The sequence below is a fragment of the Trachurus japonicus genome, chromosome 21 (assembly GCF_045865225.1).
Source record: "Trachurus japonicus isolate A0001 chromosome 21, Traja_1.0".
Taxonomy (NCBI): domain Eukaryota; kingdom Metazoa; phylum Chordata; class Actinopteri; order Carangiformes; family Carangidae; genus Trachurus; species Trachurus japonicus.
The window spans coordinates 14,205,151-14,225,433 of record NC_140927.1 but is presented as its reverse complement, the minus strand read 5'-3'; the positions used below and the strand labels follow the sequence as shown (position 1 = coordinate 14,225,433).

Genomic DNA, 20,283 nt, shown 5'->3' with positions numbered 1-20,283 from the left:
CACAGGAGACGCCATTGTTGCTCCTATCTGTCCTCCAAAAGTACTTAAGTATTATCTGAGGACCAACCACAAAAGAAACCAAAAAGTCCCCTATCAGAGGGAGGAAAATGTTTTTTCTCGCTCTCTCTGTCTCTCTCTCTCCCTCTTTTTTATATTCAGAGTTTCAAACTTCCTCCATAAAGATGAGAGAATAGCTTAATTGCTCATTGAGTTGATGACACTGCTTTATGCTGATAATATCCCATTGCCTTATGGTGTCATAGTGTAGATAAGGGCACTGCAAAGGAGACAGGAAGGAGAAGCGGCAGGGTGTATGGGGAAGAAAAGAAACATAAAGAAACTGTGCAATAGACAGAGAATAAGAAAGAGGGTCTCTTTTAGAATAATTGCAGCTTTTACTATGTAATGAATGCATTGTCGGGAGCTAACAGTGCCAGCTCCACCCATGCGAACCATCACTTCTTTATCACTAATGGACCAGTGACTACTACTGTAATTACATAGGCTTTTGTCTAACTCTGTGCACAACTATCTGGGAAGCAAAAATTGGTCTGACATTTATGGCTCTTTCATTGACATCTACAGTACAGTGTAAGAGCAAGTTCCAAAAAAAGGAGAGAGAGAGAGAGAACAAAATAATAGGTAGGTAATAAAATGAGAGCGAGAGATGGAGAGAAATAGAGGAAAAAATGGAATAGGAAAATTGTTGTAAATATTGGGAAGATGTTTAGGAATATAATTTGCCAGGTTGGTGAAATTTCCATATATAGTATATATTGAGTTTGTTCTGATTCCATCTAATATGGATATTAAAAAAATGTGATGACAAATTCTCATTTTCATTTGCTCAGTTAGACTTTAGCAACTGAATCCAGTCACGCTTCTGTCTAAAACCAAAAATGTGTAAGCAGGCGTCTAAGGGCTGACATGTTTGTCTGCATGGCTGGCTGGGTTATTACCAACAGAAGCAACCAAAAATTACATCCAAAGCCAAGAGATAGCTAACAAAATTATTTTGTTGGGTAACTGGTGTGCACAGTAGCAAAAGTCTGTAGTGATTAGACCCCCTGCAACATCATCAGTTTGCAGGGGTAGTTTTTGCCAGAGGCCTGACACTGAAGTTGTTGTGATAAAAAGATGGAGCAAAAGTGGGAGATCTGGATGGATGGATAGATGTGATGTATGTGTGAGCACATGCAACCTGGTTCTTGTATTGATCTGGAACATGATGACAGCGGGACGGAGGAAAGACAAAGAATGTTTTAAAGTTAAAATATAAGAGTACAAAAGAAAAGAAAAATAAGAAAAACCCTTGACAATAACCTCAGTGATAATTGGCGAAAGCCTTTACTCAGCTGACTGAGTTGAAAATGAGGAAGCGAAACTGTAAACATGGTTTGAAGGACCATATTTGAACTCCAAGGTCTGATCAAGCTCTAGACATGACAGGCCTTGGCTCTTCTGAAGTACTCCTGAGTCTGACACTAACCACCTCCACACTCTGTAAAAGAGCAGAAGTGAAACCTGGTGCCTACATAACTAGAGATGAATGTAAAAACCTCACATTTCCAGGAGAACACATCAAACCACAGAGGTTCCACAGCTCCGGTTTTCTAGCTGGGAGCTAGTAACGGCTCCATCATGAACTACTGTAAATACAGGAGATGTCCATTAAAACAGTTCAAATATTTAGCATGTTTTGCTTGGGCGCCAGCTCCCGACTTGCTCCCCAATGTCCCATCTATTCAAAAATAAACTTCCTAACACCCACACACACTCACAACAATGCATGCACGCATATACACGCAGCCATGTACCATGTTGGAGGAGTCTCTGTCTCGATGGGACCAAAAAAAAAAAAAAACATCACACTAAAACCACTGGATTTCTTTTTTCTGCCTTTAAACTGACTTGACTTCCCTCTAAAATGAAAAAGAGAGCAGGTCAAAGTTCTGCAGATAGTCAGACAATTCTATTGTGTTTAAAATTGTGTTTAATAGAACCTTCGTTTTCTCGTTAATACTTGTGACTGTAATTTAAAAAATTTTGCCCTTTTTTTCCTTAACCTGATTATTATCACTTGTTATCTAATATATTTGGGTTAATTAACATTTCTTCCCAAATTCTTTTGCAAATAGGCTATATGGAAAATGTTGAGGTAGGGAGATACTTCCCCTGAGCTCTCAGCCAAGTGTCACAGACAACCTGAAAAGCACATAAGAAGAATACATTCATTTTAAAAAAAAAATATGTGTAATACAATACATTGCAGTTGAGTTTTAATTGTGCAAATGTCAATATGTCACTTCTGTTTCATTACTGAATGTGATCTGAGAGCTGCACTGAAGTGACTGAGACTCACTTAAGTTCATAATGCTCTGCTCTAATTCCACCATAACACTGCAACTTCTTAATTAAACATGATTGTTATCTGGGTTTGTTTAATTCTTAGAAATGCTGATAGGTCTGACTGCCAAGTAAAACTCCATGGGCTGGATACAGCCACTCTTTTTCTGTATGTGTATGCGTGTGTATGTGTGTGTCTGTGTGTATGAAAGAGAGAGAGGACAGCCAAGTGGGTCAGAAAACTGATTCCTTGGTTCCCAGTGGAGAGAGCAAGACCTTTATCTTCAATTTCAGAGATTTCCTCTGTGGTCAGAATAGGAGGCCACGTCACCTATTTCTTTTCCACTCTAATACTTGTTTTATTGGGCCATCACTTAACTCAGACAAGATATACAGTGAAGGGGGTATTTTAGAAGCAGCTTTTGCTGCCTGACCTGTCTTGCACATTCATTCTCCCCCCATTTTCCATCTTCATTCATATAGATTGTGTCCAAATGATCAGGTTCTGTTGTCTGGAGTGGACCTCTAGATGGTAAATGTTGTTCTTTTGTTCCTCAAAGGGGCTTTTTCTTAAACTATAGATATCACTGATCACTTCAGTAATCCAAGGTTCAAAGTGGCAACATGTGCAGAGTTTATCAAACAGGTCATTTCTTTATTCTTTATAGGCAATGCTTTGGGCTTGAGTACATGATGATGTATTTCTCACATACGGTATAACAAGCAGGCTGCTAAGGATGAGGAAGTCTGTGTGAGTGAGCTATCTTCCAGTTGCAAGGAGTGTGTATCATCTAGAAGAGGTCTTGTGTTGCACTATTGAGAACATTTGAAAGCAGAGGGATGGTACTCCTGTTGACAGCAACCTACAGTATAAGCAAACTTACTGAATCTGCAGGGTATTTATCTGTAATGCAAGTTACTCTATGTGCCAAGGAAACCACCAACATCCCAGACAGAAAGCACCACAGCAGCTTTTGCAAATGATCCCAACCAAGTAGAACTGCTGAGACAGTGGTCCTTTTTTCAAAGATGATAACTAAGTGAATAGATGACTGAAACCAAGTCAAGTGTATTACTTATACTTCAATACATAGAAAACAAAGCCACCAACTCATCATGCTTGTGACTTGGTGCAAAACAAGAGTGATACAGTCCCATAGTGACAGCTCACCTTAACACGGCCGCTGCTTCTTCGTCTCCTGTCCCCCTAAATTTATAGAGCCACGAGGCCCATCAACCTTTATTAGCTAATAATGCTGTTAGGGCCATTAAGCATGGCCAAGGCTCCCCCACAGCAACATTTAACAGTCTCACTGGGGTAGTGGAGGGCTCAAGTAACCAGGCCGCTGTGTGACATCCCCCCTGCGCCAAAGTGTCTGACTAGACTTATAATTTGACTAAGACCAGTATAGCGCTCCGAGGGCGTGATTTGTGTGTCTCTTAAATCCGGCCAGAGGAGCAAGAGTTGATTATTTTAGCAAATGACTCCTGGTCATTTGCTAAAAAAATCAGATCAAATCATATTTCAGGCCTTTTTTTTGCTTTCCTATTTGTTTTCATTTTACAGGTTTATTATTAAATGTTTCCTGTTTAGATTTAGCCGAGAAGCAATATTGCACTGTTTTTCTGCTGTAAACTTCTAAGAAAAAAGATTGCAACTCGCCCGAGGCTACTGAACTGTCTGAACTGTACTATGTTGAGAGTGAAACCAACCAGCACTGTCAGGGATCATTTCTGGGCGCCTGCTGGAATGCCCTGAAGGATTCCTGGAGATGCCTGGACTTCAGTTTGAGAATGCCCGTTTTCTGTCTTTCTGCATTGAAATGCCCTGTCCAAATAGAAAGCAAATGTGGCCCACAGAGAGGAGACTAGATGATTTACAGCTCCTGTGGGTGCTCTTTAGATTGCCACTCTGAAATAAGCAGTGAAGGGCTGACTGGAGTACTGTATGGTGACTCCCAGGGCCGTGGGTGTTGTTTTTGTTGTGTTGTGCTAGGTCCAAACTCTTAGAGAATGGTTAGGGGATGGCCGCCGTAGATCAAAGCAGAAATATAATCAACTGTGAGGGAGAGAGAGGCCTCTATTTTATCTTCTCTACTTGCTCAGGGCTGAAAACAGAAAAAGTTGATAAAGGATAAAAGAGTACAGTGTATGGTCCCCACTTGTTTTGTAAGTAAAACTGGAGCACATGGTCTGTTTTGATTAGTCACATGGACAGAATTTACCGTAGTTCCTTGAAATATGAGATTCATTTTTACAGTGTGTGGTGAACATGAGGAGGCCTGTAGCTTTTGTAATAATAATGATCATGTTGTTGTCCACGAGGAAGAAACTTTTTAAATAAAAACAATCAATTTTATTGTTAAATTTATTTTAAATTTTGTGGAAGGGTTAAGCTGTAGTACTGTAGGTATCTCCGAAGAGGGAAATCCATACCGAAGCAATCACACTTGAGTGTCTCTGCAATTAAGGTATTCGTGCTTCAGCACTGAAGAGAAGTTTACCCATGAGGCCTTGTGCCTTCAACTTTCATATCCAATAATCTTAGGATAGCACTCAAAGTCAGAGAGCATTAGTGTGATAACATCACCGATCCAGCATTGAAGGTCAACTGACTTCATATGCATATAACGCACTAAATGAAGAGTTACAATCCAATATCCAACACGGTGTTGTATGTTGTGTTAAATTGATGTCATGCAAGATGTTGATTGTGAGAAAGTAATATACACAGTGCTTCTACTTGCATAGTTTACAGAAGCTGCATGAAAATTGGCAACACTGCTGTCAGTGTAAGTAAACAGCCGTGTGTGTTCAAAGGTCAGTGATGCTGATAGAAAATACTAAATAGTCATGACAGACAAGAGCCACAATATACAGGATGTTTACAATAAAAATAAATGGTCCTGTGCAGGTTTGACAAATATGGTATTATATTAATATAATTTTAATGTGTAAACATCCACACAATTAAGGCATCTCACCTCTTTCAAACTGAGATGATTATTAGTGTAGAGTTTGGGAGAGTCACACAGCAAAACTGAAATGAAGACATCTCACCAACACAATGTACAACTGTGTCACAGAATCAGTGAAAACGTTCATTAGATAGCAGGATTTTCTTCTACTGGTAGAAAACTTAAAAGGACCAATGGGACTTGGTTTGAAGGCCTGATTAAGGAGCTAACCATGGGCTGCATGGATCTAGGACTGCCTCCCACCCAAATACCCTCCTCTCACACATCAGCTTATAGTAGGGGAGCGTGGGGAAGTGATTATTCTTGGATTAAGACTTGCCTTGCCGCCGATATGTACGGCTTAATTGAATAATAGCTGCCTCACCCGAACAGTCCCAATGCAGAAAGGCCTCCCAGCCTCGTCAGATCGGCACAATATTAACCATGACACAGGCGTAACCAGGCCGGTAATTAATGCACTGAATCAATTACAAATTAGTCCATTTGGAGAATTCCCCACAGGAGTCCACTCATTACCCGTGCTCTGATGGAGTCGCAGTTTCCCCTCATGGGAAGAGGTGTCACTCCACTGTTCTCCTTCTCTATCTGTCTTTATCTCTCTTCTCAAGGTACAATGCAGAAAGCAAATGGAGGATGAAATTGATGCTGCCTGCTACTTGGAATTACCTTGCAAAATAGCTTGTGAGCGACACAGCATTGGTTTCTTGCTAATGTCCAACTAGAGAGGAGTGTGAAGCTAACGGAAGCTAATGAAGGAACCTTTTTGAAGGTGACCAGTGAATCCATTATCTGCCAGAACACTGTAATAGGTAACTTTTATAGCATCAAAAGCAGTTTGCCAATTCAAAAATGAATGACCATCATTGATTTTTTTGCACTTCACACAATGTGCAAGATCACAATTACTCTGCATTTGCATTTCCTCCAACCCTAAGGTTTATCCAACAGCAGTTACACAGATACTCATCAGGTGCTGTGCTTTTGCTCCATAGAGTCCAGGGACTATAGCTACATTACAGGGATTAATAAAGTATACATTAAATAAAATGGTATTGAAAGAAGGCTGTAATGCGAAGAATATGGCTCTCTTTCCTCACTCTATTAATGGTTCTCATAGCATAAGTTGAGCACCACACTATTCGTTTTCCTGCCAAAGGTGAAAGTCAGTCTTAATGACAGAGGGCTTCCGAGCTCAATTCAGGAACTGTCAGGGAGGTGAAATGGGAAAGAGCTGCCATGATGAGAGAGACGGAGAGGAACTCTGTGTGTGTGTGTTTGGGGTTTCCATTTCCCTGCACCCAAGCCCTTGAAAGGCAAGGAGCATTCAGGGATAATAGAATAAATTTGGGGGAAAAAAGAAACACTTGATCTATCTCGCACATGAAGGACAGCACTGTGTGTTTTGTTTTAAAAAGTAGTTTTACTCAGCGTAGTTTAAACTCAAATCATTATCTTGAATATCTGTGAAACATTTTTCATATATATGAAATATGTCTCACAAGGAGAGCAAAGTCATTCTTAAATTTCAAGGGAGGAATCTGATTAAGAAAAGCAACAGAAGACTACAGTGCCACTTTCTGGAGCAATCTCTGTGCAGCAGTGTCAATGACTGATGGATCTCAGACTTTTCCACATCAGACGTAAAGTGGAGCTACTACCTATTCTCTAGTGGACATGATGGAAGATACAATGTTCACTGTTTTTAATGTAAAGCTCCCTGTCATTTGTGACAACTTGCTCAAGCACCCTTCATCAATTTCAGCACCAAACTTCAAAGGTCACACTTTTTCACTCTGATTTCTGGATTGCACTTGCATGACTGTATCCTGAGACTTTTGATTGCAAATACAACCTAGAATAACTAATTATACAATAGAATGCATAGCTCCTGTAATATAATTGTGGCATGACATGTGGCTGCTGTGCCAGTGATGATGAATTCTGCCCTTTGATTGATACTGTGTTGACCTAGTTGTGTTGATTTACTATTGTTGGCTGGTGGATGTTGGTGGTGTTTTAAATTTCAGAAAAGTTGATAATTTAACTCTATAAATCCGCTATCTGATGAGCTGCTCAGAAGCTCGTTTGCGGGATGGAAATGGCATAGTAAGTATGTCTGGAAATATGGCTGCAGCGTCAGATCATCAGGTATGAGTCTTGTACAGTGTTCACTGCTCTGCACAAAAATGGTAGGCTATACAGTGCGTTGCATAGGCACCTGACAAATGCTAGCAGCAACAGAATGTTGCACGCTAGACACAGAGGTTCAAAACCTGCCACTTTCAAGGAATATAGAGGTGTCATCATCTTAACGGTGCACTTGAAATGCACATTTATGGAATAAAATGAAAAGGTTTCTCCATTATGGTGTGAGACAATAACAAAACTGATGATGCTGGTCTCTGTAGGCTGCCATGTGCTACTCACACCCTCTAGTTGGCTGTTAACAAGTGTCACTTGGCTCAGAAAAGTGTTGGTCATGTGGAGGCAGTTGGACACAAAACTGTTATTATACATTTTAAACATTACACCACCAGTTCTGGCGCAATTACACAAGTTGACCCAAAAAGTAAGCTCTTGATCCTTTGCGTCAGATGTGTTTCCTGCTGCCACTGTCCTACAGAGACTCCTGATCAAAGAAACTGACGATGGCAGCAAAACAGTGATGGGGACTTGAAGTGGAGTGGCAATTTTCTGACATGGAAAAAATCCACAACTCTGCTTGATCCAGAATAACATTATTTTGTGTGAGATGAAAAGAAAAGTTAAGCTGACCAACTTTGTGCTATCTATTATTAAGCTATTTAACTTTAAGCATCAACAAACACCAATATCCCAGAGCAATGCAACAATAGGTGCTGCAGTACCCAACTAAAGTGTGATTATTATAAATACTTATTATCAGAATGTATTCAAATGTAAGAACTCTTACTCATACTTTGATGAAAAACAGCATGTTTATTGGAGTATTTATTTTAAGCATAAGAGCCCCTGCCACATGAATAAATGCCTTGCTAATTTGGTTCATGTTCTTTTCTTAGCAGTTTGTGGCTACACAACAAAGAGGGAGGGGTAGGCATTCACTGTGTTGAGCAGAAAGAGAGAAAATAAAAACAATGGAACAGAGAGCAAAAAAGAGAGAGAAAAAAAAGACAATACACATGTATTTTCTTAATTACTGTGTTCGTAAATCAATAGGAGCTGTGCCATGCCTCATTGTCTGGGCTGTGAGCAAGGGAGAGGAGTTAGACAAGCTGCAAGGAATCAGACAGGAAATGTTGGCAAAAAATCATTCTTTTTCGATCTGTGACCAGTACCGCGCACCCACCCACAGATTCTCTGGTATCCGCCCATTCTCCATATACATAGACTGTATGTGTCTTAGATCAGTGCTCATGAAAATTTTAAATTAAAATTTTTGTACCATTGTTTGTGTTCTGTTTATGTTTTTGCATGTACGTACCTCTCTTTGGGTTCTATTGGAACAAAATGCATGGTGCAAGTGCATTTGGAATGTGTCTCTTTCCACTTCTACTAGTTATATAGACGTTATCCATTCATTCATAACCTCTAGACCTGTAATGAGTTGTTGCAATTTCCTTTTACCTTTCAGAGCCAGGCGTATTTAACGAAGGGAAATTGTTATCATCATTGTGCAGTGCTTCACACAGAGTCTGTCTATTTGTGGCATGTTGATTACATATTGTGCTTGACCAGTGAGTGGCTTATTTTTGAAACTGTGCTGGGACAAATCTAGTTTCGGTGATGAATGGGAAACGTGGCAGATTTCCCAGTTGGTAGAAAAGAACACTTCTCTGCAGAGACTCATTTATGTCCAACAGGCATCCATGACATATGGCAGTTGGGCCTACATGGTACAAGGTAGATTTGTGATGTACGATAACACTGCTCACTATTGTAAAGACCGTATGACTTGTGGTGAATAATCATATAATGAGGTTTGCATATACAGCTGCAGAGGTTTGTGGAAAATGAAGCTGCAGTCAACACACAGAAAGTTTTTTTTCTATCTTATTCACAACATTTCACTTTTATGTCACACTCATGTGTGCTCTTATAAAACAAACTTTATTCTGGTTCATTTGGTTCCAATGCTGTGCCTTGAAAATTGATTGTGAGTGCATGATGTGTGTCTAAACTTTCTTTTTTTCTTATTCTATAATTTCAGTAATTCTTTTGCATGTTTTTGTTTGTTTTTTAAGTATATTTTTGGGGCTTTTTGCCTTTAATTGATAGTGTAGTAGAGAGAGACAGGAAATGGGGAGGCAGAGAGAGGGGGAACGGCATGCAGCATGAGTTGGGACTCAACACGGGGCCAGCTGCAGCGAGGACTACAGCCTCTGCACACTCGCTCTACCCACCAAGCCAAATGACACCCCTCTTTTGCATGTTCATGTCGTGATGATAATTAAATTATGATTTATTGGTCAGCAGCACTAATGGCAAAATTTTGCAACACACGACATGGCACAAAGAATGCCCCGAGGCTATATTGCAATGTTAAAGTTGACTTTCAAAACATCATGTTGTGTGTATGTCTTCATAGGCCCATAATACTCCCTTTATAATGTGCCCTTGACATGACAGAGAAATACTGCACCACTGATTTCAGATCACGTTTTCATTGGTCAAACTTGCGATCGCTTCCCCGCTGTTTTAAGCTGTGCCAACAATGGTGACAAAGTTGATGAGGAAGCAGCTTTAAAAAAAAAAAAAAAGAGAGAGCCAGATGTTTAAGGGGTATATGAATGGGAATATTTATCTTCATTAGTTAGTGCAGCAGTTGTCTCTTCCTGTGGCAAGGATTCAGCAAGGAAGGTCTATGAGGATGGAACACGATGATGATTTTGAAGAAATTCATATAATTTCAAAATATATCCCTCAGAATTTGTTGTTGGATAAAACACCTGGGCTGTAATGTCTGTGTTGACAGGGGTTGTATGATTTCCTTGTGAACCAACACTTTTAAAATTAGACCAAATGAAAACATATGGTGTCATTGTAATTCAAGAAAGGCAGAACTCTGTTATCTGCATTAAAATGGGTAACCTCACTCTCACACATTTGGTTTTTCTTTTTTTTTTCTTCTTTTTTTTGGGTCCACCTCTATCTGCCCCCCGTGATTATCTCTGTTTTTTGGCTTTTTTTTATTGTGTATTTGACCGTCATGGTGTTTTCTGTCAATGATGCATGCACCTTACAGGGCTGTCTTGTCATCATGCTTGACAAGTAGACTGTCATACTGTCGCAACCAATGACACTCAAACGTCAACTGAGCAACACACATTGCCTCGGCGTGCGCACTTGCTGAACAGCAACTTAGCAAAGTCACCCATTCTTGCCAATCTCATTAACATGCGGAAGCTGGAGAAAAACACATTCATTTGTAACATGTCAGATAGTTTCTGTTCTATCGCCTTTTCTTCCATGTATTCATCAAACACTCATGTTACTTTGTGCTTATTTTGATTGAATAAAACAGCCTAACTTGTCCTTATATAAAGGCATTTTTACTTGTATTTGCCCCATTGGAATCCTGGTTGCAATCCTTGAGCAAAAGAGTCCTCTGAAAAACAGCTGGCACTGACCTCATAGCAACAAAGGAAGGACATGGAACGCCAACAGAGATGTTTCAGATCCTTTATGTCGCTTGTTCTTTGTTGCAGTTCTTACTACAATCAACCAAAAGGGAAAAAAAGGAGACAAAACAACAACAACAAAAAAAAACCTGTCTTATCTCACATGAGGATTACTTTGTACAGCCACACAAACACGTACGCGCAGCTTGCAGCTTTTTTCATGGGTGCATGAGAGGTGTAATGTGAGAACCAGAAGGGATAGTTTATCTTCATCTTTAAGGATGAGTCATCATGATAATGTTGTCCGAGCAATAAAGGACACTTAAGTGAGGCAAATACATACAGTACACTTTTACACATGCACACACTCACATACACACGCACGCACACACATCAAAGGAAGCATCAACCGCAGGTGTTTGAAGTGAGCCCCTCCAGAGGGATTGAGGTGTGACTTTGTGGGGAATATGCACAACATGCTCTCAATGCAGGGTTAACCCTCATTTATAAAGTTTTCATGTCAGAAATTAATGTCAGAACGGTAATGAAGCCTTCACTTTCCAAAATGGGACAATTAGCAGCAATATTTCCAGTAGGTTGTCAGTTACATTGAGGATGATCTCCTGGGAAAACTCTGGGGGGATTTTCTCACTTACACTTGTAGACACTCCATCCGGATTCTGTGTCTGTTTACTGATGTGAATGTGAGCTCAGGCAGAGGGTTTAGGGAAGCGATATGGAAATAGAGGATGAGGGCTTAGTGATGCAAGGCAAACCTTAAGCCCTCCCAGTGCACTCCTGTGTATCTGACTTCAATGACCGCAGCCCCGCAGAGCACATCGCTACGCCTCAATATGTATGGAAATGAAAGGCAATCATGCTAACGTGTGTTCAGTCTCTTCAAACATGCTAATGGTGTCATTACACTTTCAGCTCCGCAACACCCCTCCCCACAGTTCACCTCTCCTCAGACCCTTTGCTTTCTCTCCGTCTCTGTTACTGAACTGGAACAGGTGTGGTTTTAATTATGCATTAAAATATACACAGACCCAGTCCGATCCACTTGACTGGGCTCCTCCTACTCTACTGTGTATCCCTCCTTTTGCCTCCCCTTCCTTCCCGGTATCCTTTTTCTCTCCGTCCTTCTCTGCCTCTACCACAAAACCTCCCTCCCTCTCCTCCTCTCAGAAGTTGGGGATTGAAGGACCCGATTTCAAAACCGCGCACGTCTCGTGACTCAAGTGAGGGGTTTGTTCCGCTGCCACACTTCCGTTCACAAATGCTCCGGCTTGGGGAGGAGGGAGAAATCCCTGTTAATCTAGTGAATCTGTCTCTCTCTGTCTCTTTTGTTCACTGTTACTGGGACTCTGACGCACTGATCTCTTTTGAGGCATGTGGGTGTGTGTGTCTGGGGTTTGTAGTTGGGTGAGTTGGGGGGTTGTTGCACAGTTCAGTCTAGATGCAGTGAAGTCACTGTCTCTTCAGTTTTATACTTAGTCACTGAAGTGATTATCAACGATCAAGACATTCCACCCGTTCTGAATTCAAAACGACAGTGCCTATTTCGCACTATTTTGTGTGATATCACAATGTTGACATTAACAAATCCTGAAATGGATTAAGTGAGGAGAGAGATTTCAGTAAGATGAGCTTTCTGTCACACGTGGCCCAGACACCTGTGTCAAGATAGTTAAAAAGCTATTTTTACTGGGAGAAATCCAGGACAACAACTGGTCATGTTGTTATATTTAGCAGGTAATTTACTGCTCTAATTGCACTGCAGCTAAATAGAGGAGGCCATGCAAATGACTCAAGAATAAATTTAGTGCAAGTGCAGAAATGCTATTACACTGGCACCTGTGCCAAACCCTGAGTTGCTACTCCATCACATTGTGGGAACTCTTGTGCATTAGCACCTTTTTGAATATCATTTTTCAGTTTTGCTCCTTCGGGGCCCTGCATGTGTTAAAGCTTGCTGTAATCCAGGTGCCTGTATCCCTGAAGTGGGCATACGGTGCACTTGGCCTGCACCAGTGGTGCGGCAGGGGAGAGGGTTGCTTGTTTTGTTGATCTGTGTTTAATGAAAGTGACCACGCAGAGCAGATTTGGCCATTAGCTCAGCAAGGGCCTGTAATCACTACAAGTTGTTTCCCTTTTTTCATGCAGTTCATTATTGAACAAACAATCTGTGGGGAGAAAAGCGCGTGTACCTGCCATCTTCTTTCTGCCTTTTATTTCCCTCTGCAAGGCTGCACTCGGAAAGTATTGATTTGGTGGCTTGAAAATAACAAACAGGCAACCATGGCAGTGGGGTAATAAACAGGCAGAAAAAAAGAAGATGAAAAAAAACCCTGAGGTGTGTACCCTGAAAAAAATAAAATAATTATAATTTACTGTATGTTTGGATTCAATCATCCAAAGAGCTGATTGTTCTTCCCGTTGTGCACCACCCTCAGTTACTCACTCACAAAAAAACTCTAAAATTTCCTCAATAATGTTTTCTTAAGAGATATTAATAGCAAGTATGCAAGCAAATTAATGTGATGTAACTCAAATAGGTGTAAACTGTCTTACTAATCGCCTTGGTTGACTTGTGATACATTTTCCTTTCTGTTACTTAACATCTCTGCAACAGATTAAGTTTGATCAAGTTTTACTGTAGTAAAGTGTAGAGTGTGTCATTGTGAAAATTACCATAGAGGCATTTCTTAAGGATATTTTTTTGTTCCGTTGGGATGTGTGGTTTCCTCTTCATTTCTGCTTGCATATCTGTAAAAGTCACCACACACCACTGGTACCTGGATTGTAGATGTGGAGTTTATGGCACAGTGCCCAGGACAATGTCACTGGACTCCACAGACTTTGAGCTATTTCATTATGTAGTGGTGTTGAAAAGACCTTCAAATGCGCAGCAGGGTGAATGTGAGTCATCCTCAGCTCTTGGCCTGTGAAATAAAGTCAATATGAGGGCCCTCATTGTCCAACTATGTTGGCACTGCAGACAGAGAACAGAAAACACATCAAAGGAGCTCAACATATTGGGCACTACAGAAGGCTCAAGTATTCAGGATTGCCACTGATAAATGGACGTCATCATAGCAAACATGCTTCAGGTTTTGCTCAGCTTTTTCTCTTCTCTCTTAATTTTTTATATCCACACAACATTTCTAAACCGAAGAAGACATGCACAGGTCCACACTGGATATAAACTCCCCAGCACTCACATAAATACACACAGACTCAACAGACTCTGGCACGTCTGTTTCTATTAATGGTAATCAGCAGGGTAATGATGACGGAGCTGTGACTGCGGCTTACTTACTTGTGGCTGATGGCCATGCTCTTTGACAGCTGTCAGACGCCATGACTACACTGCCAGGGCCCTCCTTAGGACTTATTTCAGCTCAGTACATCAGCTGCAACAGCACTTCACACACAGACTTGTTGATTATCAGCATCAGCGGGTCGACGTGGAAAGACTTCTCTGACCACCTGTCTGCTAATGACAGCCACCATGATGGTGGATGGGAGAAAGAGGACACAGGCTGTCACTTTGATTCATGCAACAGCAGCTCCAACTGGGTGGCACCTCGCCAAACTCTCGACAGTCGTTATATCCCCTCCTAAATGACATTTAAAGTGTGAAGCAATGGCTGTCCTTGTGGCTCAGTCACCCCGGGCCGGGCCCCGGACATGAGCGCAGAACCCTGTGCCAAGTTCTGCAGTGGGGTCACAAACCCTGGAGCAAATTATCCTCGCTCCGATGCCCTAACTCAGTGTGCTGGAAATGACTGAATATGTGGAAAGCGACCTTGAAGATAAATGCTGTCAGTGATCTGATGTATTCCTCTGACTTTCTTGTTTTATTACGTATTGTTTTGTTTGTTTTGTTTTATGCTGCGTTTAGTTTTTGCTCCTTGTTGTCTCCAATTAGTTGATTCAGGTCAGAGGAAAAAAATCTTTTACCATAACTTAAGTATATTGAAAATACATTGAAACACAGGAGAAAAGACCAATGTGACTTCCACAGTGGGTCCAACTGAGGCTTTATCCAGTGTTGTGGTTACAAGTGGTGATGCAGTAGAGAACCGCGCTCAAATAACCTTTATTTGGAGAGACTTATCTGAAAAGTCTGAAAATCTTTTCCTGCTGATTAAATTGTATTAGACGACTGTCTGTTGTGCCAACAGAATACTGAAAATGTGGATAGTTGACTGTTTACAAGATTTTTTTCATACCAGATAGTAGGTAGTTTCTAAGGAAAAAATAAGGAGTTTAATCTCTCTAAAGATAAAAGAATAGTCAATTTCTGAAGCAAAAATACAGTACACACAAAAAATGACCAAGAAGAGCTCTAAAAAAAAGTCAATTTATTTTATTTTTGTTAACGTCCAGTTATTGTCAAAGCACATTCTTTTAAAGTGTTTTTTTAATCGTTTAAAACAGTGCAATCAGAGTGAAATCATGTGAAAGAAACAGTGAATTCAGCACAAAATACTTTCAGTTTTAGTTGTTAGGTGGTTGCTGTTGTTTTTTCATTCTAAAGATGTACAGTATTGTAAAACTTTGTTTGAAGTTTGGTTATGCACTGTCCTCAAACTCTGCTCCGAAAAAAAGGACCACAATTGACTACAACATGACACTGGCTAGCTCAGTTGCAGAAACAGTCATCTTAGAACCATGAAGGAAAAAGAAATGTTTGTTTTTTCATTTTCTTTTTTGAATTTGTGTTTTTACTGCACCTAACTCTTTCCCCCCTGTAACTGTGTCAACAGTCCATCCGAGAAGTGACCGGCTATGTGTTGGTGGCCCTGAACCAATTTGACTACTTGCCTTTGGAGAACTTGAGGATCATCCGAGGAACCAAGCTCTACGAAGACCGCTACTCCCTCGCAATCTTCCTCAACTACAGACGTGATGGAAACTCCGGCCTACGACAGCTGGGTCTGAAAAACCTCACAGGCAAGTGGTTGATGTTTCCGTGATGTGTCGTCTATCTGTGTCTCCAGTCTAATCTTTAAAGGAGTTTGTTTTGATTAAAGATCAAATGTTGAACATCACTGCACCCCTTGGAGTGTTTGTACATGTTCACCACCTGCTGGGAACTCCTCTTATAGTTTAGCACAGCTCTGCAGCTCATCTAAATCCTTTTAAAGTTAAAGTACTTCCATGTATATACCTCCAGTTTATATCCTTCAATTGACCAGCTTGAAAAACACTAACCCAGGTTATGCTTTTACATCTACAGTGCCCAGCTTGAGTGAAACAATCTGCTTGTTATATCATTTCCAATGATTCACAGATGAATCAGAAGCTTTTCTTCTCAAACCAGTGACACTAATGGAACAGTAACATAATATAATGGCCACATTGAAGCCAAGTGATATTTTGAAAAAAACCTGAGACCCGAGACTTATTCCCTCACTGTTAATGAATACATCATATCTGGCTTAAACTGAGATCAGACGCCCTTGCTGAAATGCCTGTGTTCATCAAATGTTCCTTTTCCTCCCTCTGTTTTTGATACAATGCCGAGAAGCAGCAGATAACAACACTGTTTCTCACTGATCTATCACTAAGCTCGTGAGAATATCCCTGCTTTATCCTTCAACACACATAACAGGTGGTTAAATGGGTGCCTTCAGGAGACATTGTCACAAAAACACAATTGCAGTTGAAACACTGGTTGGGGGGTACATTGCACAGTTGGATTAATAAATTGGCTAAATGTGCTGGTAGCTGTTTGGTGGCTTTTATCAGCTTTACACAAGATGGGAATATTCAGACTGTCTGTTTCTCCTTCTTCTTCTCCCAAGATCCTGACTGGTGTTGTTATCACAATTAACCCTTTCACACTAAAGGATACAATGCCGACTCGCGACGTGAAAAGAGTTTATTTCTTCTGTCATTTTACTCCTGCTCACACAAAGTATTCTCATCTGATCTACAACCCACTCATCGATTGATCCAAGCCCGTTTCCTCAGAAGATGGAAACAACGGTGAACTGTTATTACTGATAAATATTGTACTTAGAAGGAAAACAATGTGTGGGTGGCTGTGCCTCTTTATGAGCAAGGGATCCTTGTGCTGCACTGTTCTCTCCAGGCATCCTGACCCCAAGGTCAGTAAGAAATGAAGCTCTTGACTTGCAAAGAAGATGAAGAATTTTCCACAACAGGGCTAAGTGGGGCATGCCAGGGCCAGGGCAAGCTCATGACGTGTGAAACACAAGATCAGAGATGTTATTTACTCATTCTGATGCTAAATCTAATGAATCTTCTGAGAGTGTGGGAATGAAAAGAGATGCAGTTTGTGTTTTGGCTGAATAACAAGCAGAGGTGTCATCGGTATGGTCTTGGTCAGTTGTGTTTAGCCCCATGGTGAAAGCATGGTTCCTTTCCACTTTTTGCCCTGCGGTGCAATCACAGCATAATTCCCCCATATTGTCTTTTACACATACTGTAGGGAAGCATGAGGAATCAGATTTGAATGATTTATTAGTATGCCTGCCCTCACTGATATGAAGAATGTCAGTAAAATGTGTAATGAAATGAATTCCGCTGCATCTTTCTCTGTGGGGATGAGCCCCCCAATGCAATTAGACTGGAGTAGTGGCACATGGTAAACGAAAGCTTGTTTCCATGTAGTAATATATTACACACATACATAAATATATGTTACACATAAGGATGATTTCGTATGTCAAGGAGTCTCTGAGTGAGGAAGACAATGTCATCACTTTGCACTAGACTTGTCTGTATTGAGGGATTTCTATTTATTTCTCAACTAGAATTTATTTAGATTTGTAAGGAAGAAGCTTGGCACTGAACTCGTGTCTCTGCTGCTTCCAAACCTGCTTTCTAAATAATTCAGACATCTCTCATTGTTTTCTTCAACTGTTCCTTCCTGGTGATCCCCCAGAGTCGCAGGAAACAACACAGCCGTTTGTGAGTGTGTGTGTAGCAGCCACAGTGTGTGCTTGTGTGTTATGTTCCATCTTGTATTCCTTCTTGCATGTTGCGCCTTACTTAGGGAATTGCATTTGTCCAGCACCACCAGAAGCCTTTTTTTGCCAAGCCTGTCCTTTTCATTGTGGTGCCAAGTTGAAGCCAGTGCTGAGGGAGCCGGGGCTGGACTCTGTGAGAAGCTGCTGTTTGATGTGCCATCCGTGGCCTCAAGCCATGAAGTGGAGGGGAAGTTATGCACAACAGCCATGGCCTGAATCTGCTCTGCTTCATAACTCTGACTGTTTGAGTTTCACACTAGTATCTTTTGTTCTTTTTCACGAACAGAATAGAAAACAATCTGCTCACTTTCTTGTTAACGATGGGGTAAAAAAAAATGCTGTAATAACCTATTTGTCTTCTTAAACAGTAGCAAGATTCTTTCATGGTCAGGGGGTTTGTTGTTAACACAACGCAGCAACTAGAGGTCTTCACTTCCCAGAAACTAAGATCTGACCCAGACCAGGTCCACATTTCTGTTCAGTTCCCTGCTGTCCCAGGTCTACGTGTTAAAGCAGAAGTAAGTGATATATTTGTGTTAATATAAGTCTTAAATAGTTATATCTTCCGACAGCAATCACTTACATAGAGTGTTTGGACTGAAACACGGGTCTCTCAGTCCCTCTGCTCTGCTCTGGGCCGAGGAGAAAACATTTATCGTATCCTACAGTTTTTATCCAATGAGGAGAGAGAACGGCATGCAGGGCTGTGTGTGCAGCCAAGGAACGCCGTGAATGTGGCGACGTAGGGACGAGGACTGTTATGGTGCGTTCAAGGAAACTCGTATTTTTCCGACCGTGAAGTGGTACCAGTTCGATCTGGTACGAGTTCACCGGTCGGAAGTTACGAGCGGCCGTTATAGTGACTTTCACTGGTAAAACAGGTCGGAAAAACACGAGTGGGTTGCCTGGAACGCTACAAAGTCGTAAGTTGTGACTTGAAGCTGTAATTTACGATTTCAAAAGCCTGCCTGGAACGCAGCATTAGCGAAAACGACCGGACCACTTACTTCTGCTTTAATACCCAAGCAGTTTTGCTGTCAGCTGTTGTCATGTATCACTACATCATCACCCTACATCATCACCGCAGGAGGTAGAGAGATAGTGTCAGCTGAGAAGTGGCATGTGTAACTGGGCCCTAGATGCTCATAAATTGATGGTGCATCATGCTGCTGCCAGTATCAGTGATCTCTCTAATGATTATATCATTGGACTAGGTCTTCAAGTCCCTGTTGCATCTGTTAACATACTGTGTGTGTGTATATATTTGCTTTGCTTAGCACATAAATATCAAGTTGGGGTAGAATAAGGCCCAAAATCTCCCACCCATCAACATCTCCACAACCAACTTATCTCTTTATAACAAGAATCTTGTCTTGGGGGGGGGTCTATCATATCACTGCCTTTTGCACAGATGGTCTCAACAGTTAAACAAGCTCTCGCTGAGGGGGAATAACAAGTCATTTGTGTCCCAGTTTGCTCGGTTGCAGTTGTCATCATTCTGTAGTGAGCTGTTCATGAAGGAAATAAAGCCTTAACCATCAGGACTGAGCCACTCCTGTACATCAAGCAGCACAACTCAGAAATGTTGCCTTCCTCCAAGTGCTGTGGTTAGTCCCCGGCTAGCTGTCTGATTCATTTCAAGGCCTTTGATGTTGCTGTCATATTAGCCCATTGCTCCCTTACTAGCAGCTCCCAGGAGAAGTGTAAAATGATCAATATAATCCATAAGCAACACATATAAGAGGATAAAACTTATTAACTACATAAGGGGCTAATCAAGAGAAGGCCCAGTCAAAGACCCCCTCTGTGCTGAAACGCTACTGCATTTCCACTTGGGTCGAAATTGCTTTGGGATGAAATCAATTTGTCGCTAGTATATTGTAGCATTGCACTTATTGATTTTTCTGGTGCACTCTCTGCGAGCTGCGAGTGGACTCTCTGGATTTGAGGGGACTGGAGGATGGGGTGGAGGAGGTCTGTGGCTGAGCAGGGATAGGACTCCCTCCAGTGCACCTTTCAATCAAGCTTAGCTAAGTTATCCTCATGAATATGAAATATAAGGCACAGTCAAGCCGAGAAAAGTTGAGGGATGGTGTGTGTGTGTGTGTGTGTGTGTGTGTGTGTGTGTGTGTATATAGGGGTGTATAGAAGTGAATAAGAATGAAAAAGGACACACTTTGCTTAAGTGTGGAAAGTTTGTGCCGTTTGTTAGTCATGATGGTACAGGGACACAAGAACATTTACAAAGTCATGTCCTCACAAGGTTATCAGTTTTTAATGTTCTGAGTCTAAACGTGAACCCTGTTTGCTGAAAAGAGAAACTTTAAATAAGTACCTTTCTTCCTCCCTTTT

At 41.2% G+C, this 20,283-nt stretch overlaps 1 protein-coding gene across 2 annotated transcripts in view; it reads left to right on the top strand.

The window, feature by feature from the left end:
* Positions 1–20,283, top strand: part of erbb4b (erb-b2 receptor tyrosine kinase 4b) — a 323,074-nt gene that overhangs the window by 174,552 nt on the left and 128,239 nt on the right. For both annotated transcript variants that reach the window (XM_085766219.1, XM_085766220.1), the window contains exon 3: positions 15,700–15,886. In XM_085766219.1, the coding sequence (XP_085622345.1) occupies positions 15,700–15,886 (187 nt within the window). The remainder of the gene's footprint in view (positions 1–15,699; positions 15,887–20,283) is intronic.